The sequence below is a fragment of the Pteropus medius genome, unplaced genomic scaffold, assembly GCF_902729225.1.
Source record: "Pteropus medius unplaced genomic scaffold, Ma_sr-lr_union100, whole genome shotgun sequence".
NCBI lineage: Eukaryota > Metazoa > Chordata > Mammalia > Chiroptera > Pteropodidae > Pteropus > Pteropus medius.
Genome location: NW_024349797.1, coordinates 4,506,071 through 4,515,008, shown reverse-complemented (window position 1 = coordinate 4,515,008; position 8,938 = coordinate 4,506,071). Strand labels below are relative to the sequence as shown.

The 8,938-nt window shown below is 50.5% G+C and overlaps 1 protein-coding gene and 2 long non-coding RNA genes across 5 annotated transcripts in view; 1 reads left to right on the top strand and 2 right to left on the bottom strand.

Moving 5' to 3' along the window:
• The window catches only part of LOC120619537 (uncharacterized), a 10,205-nt gene extending 7,928 nt beyond the window's left edge, over positions 1-2,277 (bottom strand). Inside the window, exon 1 of the long non-coding RNA XR_005657533.1 lies at positions 2,207-2,277. This is a non-coding gene — a long non-coding RNA (uncharacterized LOC120619537). The remainder of the gene's footprint in view (positions 1-2,206) is intronic.
• Positions 2,278-2,565: 288 nt separating this feature from the next.
• Positions 2,566-8,938, top strand: part of LOC120619538 (uncharacterized) — a 6,866-nt gene continuing 493 nt past the window's right edge. The window contains exons 1-2 of the long non-coding RNA XR_005657534.1: positions 2,566-2,782; positions 5,874-5,991. This is a non-coding gene — a long non-coding RNA (uncharacterized LOC120619538). The remainder of the gene's footprint in view (positions 2,783-5,873; positions 5,992-8,938) is intronic.
• Positions 7,064-8,938, bottom strand: part of LRRC74A (leucine rich repeat containing 74A) — a 23,642-nt gene continuing 21,767 nt past the window's right edge. For all 3 annotated transcript variants that reach the window (XM_039883887.1, XM_039883888.1, XM_039883889.1), the window contains 3 exons: positions 8,819-8,926; positions 8,584-8,669; positions 7,064-7,268 (listed from right to left, as the gene is read on the bottom strand). In XM_039883887.1, coding sequence (XP_039739821.1) covers positions 7,151-7,268; positions 8,584-8,669; positions 8,819-8,926 — 312 coding nt within the window. In that variant the 3' untranslated portion in view covers positions 7,064-7,150. The remainder of the gene's footprint in view (positions 7,269-8,583; positions 8,670-8,818; positions 8,927-8,938) is intronic.

The window sequence follows — 8,938 nt, the reverse complement described above, 5'->3', positions numbered from 1 at the left end:
TTCAAGCCTCAGCCTTCTTGGGGCACTTGGAGCATCTGCTGTCAAAGTTTTGCTGGAGTTCCAGCTTCTGACGTCTCAGGCATCTGTAGGCGTCCCCCCTGCTCAGATGTGTTTACACCTGGGCACTGCCAGGCTGCTGCTGGTGGTCTGCTGGAGTGGCTAGGAGGAACCCCCCACTCCCACCCCACAGCGGGGCTGCCGAGAGCAGGGATCCACTCACTCACTCTTCCATCCTTTACATCTATTCACCAAATATCTCTGAGCCCTACTCTGTCCCAGGCATGGTGCTAAGCATGGAGATCCACAGATGGGAACACAGCCCCAGACGCAAAGGGACGCACGGCCTAGTAGGGGAGGGCCACATGTCACCAGACGGTGGACACGCAGAATGATGCTTTGTGCTGGGAGCATGGGAAGGGCATTTGTGTCTCTTAGGATGCTTTGGGCTGCAAGTAACAGAGTGCGGCCGTGACGGGAGGTCTGATATTTGGTGGCCCCTCCCTGTCCCTTTCTTCCTCTGTCACCTTTGCCCTCATCTCACATACGCTCTGCTCCCCTGGTACCGCCCACCTGCCCACCCTGCTCTTTGGGTCAGTCTTTTTTGCTTGCTCACTTCCTCCAACTGCCTTCCAGCACCCCACACTCTCCGGTCTCCTCCTCCTCCTCGGTGATCTCCCCACTTAGTCTTCTTCTCAGAGACCTCATTAACAGTTCCGGGTTCCCCAGGCTCCAGCGTGGGTCCCTTCACTTCTCCGTCTACACTCAGACCATCAGGGGCCTCGCCTGGTCTCATGGGACTAATTTCAAGGAGGGGCCGTCTCCTACTTCACGTTCCCTTGGGAGTGGCTTTCTGGGAGCTGTGGGTTTCTGTCTTCAAATAACTCAGAGTAGATCAAGGACCCATCTTAGAGCCAGGACTCAGGAAAGGAGGATCCCAAGAACTGCCATGACTCCCCCAAAGGTAGAGGGGTTAGAGGCAGCAGCCTCTTGGGAGTGGCAGAGAGGGAGGGACAGCATCCCACACATGTTCATGGTATGACTGCAACTGGCTGCCCCAAGGACAGAGGTGATGAGAGGTGTGGGAATGAGACAAGCACCTCACAGGATGGAACCCCTGGAAATCATGTCCTTTTAGCCTGTTTTTGCGGCAGGATGGGCTCAGGAAGCAAATTGGATTCTGCGTTAGGAAGGTGTCTGCTCTCTACTGGAGGAGATGCAGACAGGGTGGCCTTACTGGGGACCCAAAAAGGCTCCAGCTGCCAGGACCCTCACTCTACCAGGCCCCTTCGGAGGCCCTGGGAGGATTTGAGGTTTATGCCATTGTCAAAAATTTTTAAATGAGTCATTTGTTGTAATTTTTGCCCTCATTTTAAATGAACATCCGTTTTCTATACCTAACATTATATATTTTTAAAAAGGCTCTCCAAATTGTGTAAGCTCAGCCCCCACAGAACCTAGTTCTGGCCCTGAATGGAGAAACTGGCTCCCCAGGCAGGTTGAGGGTTCTAGCCTAGGGACCTCCCCCACTGTGACCTGTGTCACTGAAGCCATTTGCATTGCTGTCTTTTTCAGGCACCTAATAATTTGATTTCCCAGAACCAGTCTGGGCTCCTATTTTCTTTTTCTGGAATTCACCCAACCCTTGAGCCAAAGCGCTGCGGAATTGAGGACTTGTGAGTTTGGAGCGCCCTCTGCTGGGAATATAGAGGTACAGGCAGGAGAGAGGTACAAGCAGGGCTGCAGCAAAGCCCAGCGGTTAGGATGCCCGCAAGAGAGCAGGCAGGTCTGGGGGTTAGTACACAGGTCAGCCCCTCTGTTGGGAACAGACACTCTCTTTCTTGGCATGGACATATTCATGTCATGTCTCTATAATTCAAATTCGAGCATACTTTTGTGCATATGTGTTCCATTTCCCCATGTGGTAAAGCCACCTGGAGTGCATGTACTGCATTTCAATTCTGACACTAACCACCCAGAGTTAGTCTCAGACTCCACAAATTAATGGCCCAGTCCCCCACAGACAACACCCACTTTACACACCAGCTGCAAGTGGAGTCCCCAGGACACCTGTGCTTCTGACCAGCCAGCTCCAAATTGGGGTGCTCCCATGACCGCCTCCCCCGCCCAATTTTGATAATTCTCTAGAATGACTCAGGACTCAGTGAAAATGCTATGCTTATGATTATCGTTTTATTATAAAGGATACAACTCAGCAGCAGCCAAATGAAGAGACACACAGGGCAAGATCTGGGAGCGAGTCCAGAGCTTCTGTACTCCCTCCCTGTGGAGTCAGGGTACCACCCTCCCAACACATGGATGTGTTCACACTCCAGGAAGTGCCACTGAGCCTCGTCATCCAGAGTTTTCATTGGGGTTTCACTGTGAGGCATGATTTATTGAACTCTGGCTGCGTGCTTGAACTCCATCTCCAACCTCCTCTCCTTCTGTTGGCTGAAAGTCTCAACCTCCACTCACGTGGCTGGTCTTTCTGGTGACCAGCCCCATCCTGAAACTATCTAGAGGCTCACCCTGAGTCACCTCATTAGCATAACAGACACTCCTCTCACTCAGGAAATTCCAAGGGTGTTTAAAGTTCTGGGGCATGGAACTGGAAAAAAGATCCATTATGTTCTTGATTTTACCACAACGCATGCGCACACTCACGGTTACGTCTTAGTCATCTGGTCGCCACAGCAGCCCCACACCGGCTCATCAAGAACTCTCTAAGGTGGTGGTAACACGAGAGCCCTCAGAAGGTCACACCCCAGTCCCTCCTTAAAAGGTACCACTGGGCCCCAGGTGCCCCCCCACCAAGCTGCCCCCATATTCCCTTCCTGCTCAGGGTGTCTGCTTCCTGAAGGAGAACTGCTTTCTCTTTCCTCGTTCAAGGTCACTGGTCGGCAGCCAGCACCTAGGACACAAGCTTGCCTTGCCAATCATTGTTTTCTTTTGTTTAAAACAAAGCAAAACAAAATGAATCCAAAGCCCTCTGCTTGACAAGGCAGCCTGGTCCCCTGGGGACACCACGGCTGCCACCTTGGCCACACACCAGAGGCTGCAGCTTGCACCGCTGACCCTGCAGGCCCTGGACACTAAACGAGTCCACCAGTATCGCCACCACAACGGCTCCGAGGACTCTATCCAGCTGTAGGGACGTGGCTGCCGGAGGGAATTCTCTGTGGGCCCTGGTTCTTCGGGACACCAACTCTGAATCTAGCCCAGAGAGTTGGTGACTGGTGTAGGCATGGTCTATGTCTCAGCTTCAAGTCACAGCCACCCTTACTAAGGATTATAAGGTGGGGCATCCCTAGCCCAGGAAGGGGGTTCAGACCTCAGCAGCCAAGAAAGGTGCCAGAGAGCCACTGTGTCCCCGGCATTGCCCACATAGTGTTGCTGGTCTCTGGCCCTCCCTCTTCCCTCCAATTCTTAAGGTTCTGGACAAATTCTTTTTATTTTATGCAAGGCTTAAACCAAAGCCTGAGATTGAAATGCTTCTCATGGTGTTTCAAAGACCCCAGCACTTGGGAGTTTCAAAGATGGCTGCTCAGTTTGGCCCCTAATGGGCCCTGCTGGACCTACAACTTCCTCTTAGGAATGGAACTCCACTGTAATAAGGTCATGCTTATATTAAGCACTAGTTGTGTGTAAGCCTTGGGCTCAGTGTTTCGCATGCGTAATGTCTTTGAATCTTCACTGTAACACTATAGGAGAGGGGGTACCATTATAATTTCTATTTACAGATGAGGAAATTGAGATTCAGAGAAAGGTTGAGTGACTTGCTCAAGGTCGCAGAGCTGGTAATTGGTAAAGCCAGGAATTGATACGGAACTGTCAGGTGCCAGAATTTGCATACTTAACCACTTTACAATTCTGGCACACAGAAATATTCCACATTTTTCCTTCTCTTCTCCCAACCTACCTCCCCTGGTACAATTTCTGAGCAATGCAGGAGGCAAGGAGGGCTTATCAACCTGGTCGTGAGAAATCGGCTACAACGGAGCATGGCCATCTGCCTTTGCCTCCTTTTCATGGGCTAGTCCAGCCTGGCTTGGAGCTCATGCACCCTTACCAATTTAGCTATTCCTCACTTTGCTGCAGAAAGGATGTAAACAGAGCAAGTGCATTTAAACTTCCCCATGTTGATAAGCTGCGTGGAAGCCATAGAGGGGCGGAGCTGCACAGTGGTTAAGACCTGAGGGAGCCAGAGCTGAATTGCAAGGGTCTGAATCTCAGCCTTGCCACTCACTAGCAGGAGACCTTGGGCAAGATGCTTAATTTATCTATGTCTCCATTTCCCCATCTGTAAAATGGGGATAACAACACCACAGTGGGTCACTGTGAGGTTACGGAGAGTTAGTACATGAAGCCACTCTGAGTGGGGTTATGGCAGGAGGGCCACGCCCAGGGTGCCACTTCCCCGGGCTGCAGCCTGACTGCCTTCAGAGCTGGGCTTGTGGGCCAGCGCCTCTGGGCGGGCTTTGACCTGACGGCCTCTCCCACTCCTGCAAGGCCCCTCCCACTCCTGCAAGGCCCCTCCCACTCCTGCAAGGCCCCTCGGCCTCACCTTGGTCTTGAGTTCCTGCGGGGGTCCACCTGCCTGTCAGCCTCCAGGCTTGGCAGGCTGGTAAAGTGTGAGTCAGCTCTCTGGGCGCATGCCTTGTGCAGTCCCCCCAAGTGGAGCACATCTCCTCCTGTGGTGTTGCCCAGCTCCAGGGTGGGCTGACATGGAGAGAGGACTGAATGTTTATGGAGCTTTTACCAGTGCCTGATTTTCTTTCTCACAACAAGGTAGCTATTAGTAACCTCGATTTACAATGAGGACACTGAGCCTTGGCGAGGTCTGCCCAGGTGTCAGGCTGCTGAACACTTCTGGGCTCATATTTCATGTCTGGGTCCTACCGGAGGAAGTTTGGCAGATCAGAGGAAGTGCAAGGCAAACGGTGCAAAGCTGAGGACTTTTGGAGCTGACCTGACACCTAGTGGCCACAGGTAGGAATTACTCCACCATTGGGAAGGCTCCAGGGCTGTTGCAAGCAGGTTTCTGACTCACCGCCCTTCACTTTCTTGGCGGTGGCAGTGTCAAAGGCTGTCCCGGAGGGTCAAGGGTGGTGGGAGAGGACATTTTAGCTTCTCCATATCTCCATCAGTCCCCAATAGCTACCCAAGCAAAAAATAACATTTGATTAAAAAACCGTTGCCTCTTCATTTTTACGCAAAAGATGCATAAAAGCATCTTGAGAAAACTTTGCGGTTTTTATTGATCTAACCTACAATCCATAACAAGCTTTGATACTTCATGGCCTCATTACCTGCAGGGTTCCACCCAGGCACCAGCAGTGATTGGATGCTCACTACGGGCAGAGGACTTGATGGAGAATTTTATGGGTTATAATAGACTTAAAAGACACGGTCCCTGACTTTAAGCAGATTTGATTTATTTGAAGAGTTGGAGCAAAGACATCTGCATACCCTGACAGGTGTGATAGACACGAGTTTCATCCCGCAAACTCCTGATTGCATTTCTTTATTTTCTTTTCATCATCCCAATTTTGACTCTGAGCCCCTGTACTACCCAAATTCAACTTTAGGCGAAGACTTTGAATAAGGATGAGAAAGGGGAATATGCTGTGGAGATGGGGACAAAAATTATTCAAATAATGACTCTGCCTCACATGCAGAGAGGCCTCGGCCTCACCGCCAGCCTTGGTGCAGCAAAGTGAGACCCAAAGGTAGCGACTTGATTCCTAGATGCCATTCCAGTATGCCACTGGTGCTCTAAAGTGTCGGTTCCTGGAGACCCCCCTCAAACATTTCCAGTTTTCCACCACTTGCCCAAAAGAATCTCCAGGTGAATGCGTTCATTCATTCCACAGGTATTTATTGAGCATCTTATGTGCCAGACACCACATGGTGCTACAGAGATGCATCAGACAGTTCCTGCCCTTGCTCATCCATGAAGGGGACTGACAAGGTTAACCACAACCCTTTAAGGTACCACCCCCTCCCCGGCCTCCCCCCAGCTCTGTGTATGCTTTTCTTGACTATTATTGCTTTTCTTTTGCTAAGCTCCTACTGTCTTCCCAGTTTCCCAAATTTTTTAATGCTAAATGGTAGGTTCCTACAATAGGTTGGGAAGCCTTTATTGTCTCATTTCTCAGGTGGAACCATGAGGTTTCAAGGTCCGGTTGCCAGGCAGTGCCCGGCCTCGACTAGAAGCCAGGTCTCTCTGTCTCCTGTCCTGGGCTCTCTCCACGTGACCCCTCGGCATTTGCTTCTAAAGGCCCCTATCCTCATTTCCTGAGCATCTGTTCCCTCTGCCACTGCCTCCGCATCTCAGAAATCTCTCCCCTTGACAGTTTACAGTTACTATGATGAGCGCTTTGTGCACTGACCTCCTTCCCACTGCTCTTTTCCTGCCACCTAGCAACCCCGTTGCATTCCCAATTTGTCTTCATGGCTGTTAAAGAGGCCTCCAAGGATGTGCTCCCTGCTAGTTGCTAAAACCAGAGGGTGCTCCTCTGGTGAAGGGCACACCTGCAGCAGCCCAGAGATGCCAAGACCAAGCCAGACTTTATTGGCTCGCTCACAGTCTTGGCCTTGGTGTTTGTCCACTGAGGTTTCAGCCAGCTCTCTGCCTCCTCTCTGTCACCATCCGACTTGCCAGGACTTCTCTGTCACAGAGACTTCTTTCCAGGCCAGACTTGTTGCTATGGCTTCACCATTTACAGTAAGCTGGTTTGAAAGGTAAGGGGATAATGCTGAGCACCAATGCAGCCTCATGGCTGATTGATGAGAATGTTTTGACAGGCTCAACTTCAAGCGAGGCCGTTTGTAAACCCATCTCTCAGCTTGGTAGAGCATTGAATGTGAATAAGGTTTGGTGTTGGCATGAGGGTGGAGTGGAGAGAGCTGGTTTACGTTGTCGGCAAGGATTTGGCAGTAATTTAAACTTAGAATGTGCACACTCTTCGGCCCAGCGATTGCACTGGGCCCACTCCACTGAGCCCATGTTAAACATGCGTGAGCAAGCACTGTATACAAAAGGATGTTGGTGGCGGTAGGATTTGTAGTAGCAAAACATTGGAAGTAAATGTCCATAAAGAAGAGATTAAATTACAAGACTTCTCTACTGTGATATACCATGTGGTAGCTAAAAAGACTGAGATGGCTCTAAATGTGGTGATATGGAAAGATTGATCCCCAGACATACTGTAAGGCAAAGCACGTTCAGAGGAATGCGATTGTATGATTCTATGGATGATAAGAAACTGTGTGTGTGTGTGTAATATAACGTATAATAAGACATATGCGTACTCTGAGTCTACCATGTGCCAGGCAATGTTCTAACTGCTTCATAGGCATTAATTCATTTAATCCTCAAAGACTGTTAAATGATGGGGAAACTGAGGCACGGGGGGATCAGGTAACTTGCCCAAGGTTCCGCAGGAGTGGAGCCGGGATTGGAACCCAGGTGGTTTAGCCCTATAGCTCATGCTTTTAATCATTTTATCACTGGGTAGACACACACACACACACAGACACACACACACACACACTGCACACACGCACACACACACACAGACACACACACAAATCAATTGTGAGTATGTGGGGAAAGGTATGGAAAGATACGGAAATATCATGAGGGCACCGCGGAAGGCAGAGTGAAACGTGGGAGTGGGGTGAGATGAAAGAGGACCTCCATTTTCTCCTTGCTATACTTCCACGGATTTAGAATTTTTACAAGTAGATATTTGGTCCAAAAACTGAAAATAAAAAATTCATGCAACAATAAAAATTACAACTCTGCTTCTTCAGTCGGAACTAATAGAGCTGTAGGGTGTCATCTCAGGGCCCATGAGAGCCCCTCGCTCAGTTCTTGAAACTCAGAGGCACAGACCTCAGGACTGCCTCTCGATGGTCATGTGACCTTGTCTGCAAAATTGGGTCCGGGGAGTTGCAGGACTTGGAAACTGATCTCTTGAGCTCTGCCTTGGGCACTTCCCACAAGTGTCCCGAGGAATAAGCACTTCCAGGAGGCAGATGGGAAAGTTAAGGACAGAGGCAAGGGGTGGAGGGTATGCAAGCCTGAGCCTTCCTGAGGGAAAGGCCTTTGCTGGATGACATGTGCCAGCCCCTTACATGCACTGTCCCCATTTGATCCTTACAGAACCCTTTTGGGTGCTGCGGTTATCACCCCATTCTAAAGACTTGGAGACTGGGAGTCCTGCATACGGCCATGCCTCTCTCATATGTTGGGATCTAATCATTTGCTCCCTTGTGTCACCTCCTATTGGCTGTGTGCACTGTGTCCTCAGAGACTGGCCCTAAAGCCTGCAGCATGTGGTCGAGACTGAAGCATGGCTGAGCCAATGGAAGATGAGAAGAAAGTAAACAGTGGGGCCAGCCTTGGGGCCCAGGGTGAAGGCCGCCCGCTGTGCAGCGTAGGCGAGGTGGGGGAGGTCAGACCTAATAAAATGCGGACAGGGTTGTCCCTGGAGCTCAGGCCAATCCAGCCGGGGTGACTTATGGAGAACTGAGGACTTTCCTGGAACAAAAGCGGTATGGGGGCCAGCCACTGACCTGAAGTTCACCATGCCTGTCTTCTTCTCATACATCCGCTTTATCAGGTCCCTGAGTTGGTACCGGTTTATGGGGACCTTGTTTTGCTGAGGAGGTGGATAGAACATGTGAAGTTAATGGAGCTCTCTGCTTACCCACTCTCCAGGCGCGCGCGCACGCACACACACACACACACACACACACGCATACACACACATGCACACACAGTGCCTGTGGCTACTAGGGATCAACGTACCTTTAACATGGCTTTCCGGAACTCACCCACAGGCATCGTGATCATTCTGTTAGGGTTCAAGCTCTTGAAGAAGTCCAAGATCGTGATTTTGTGCTGGTCTGCATAGTTCTGAGAGAGGCA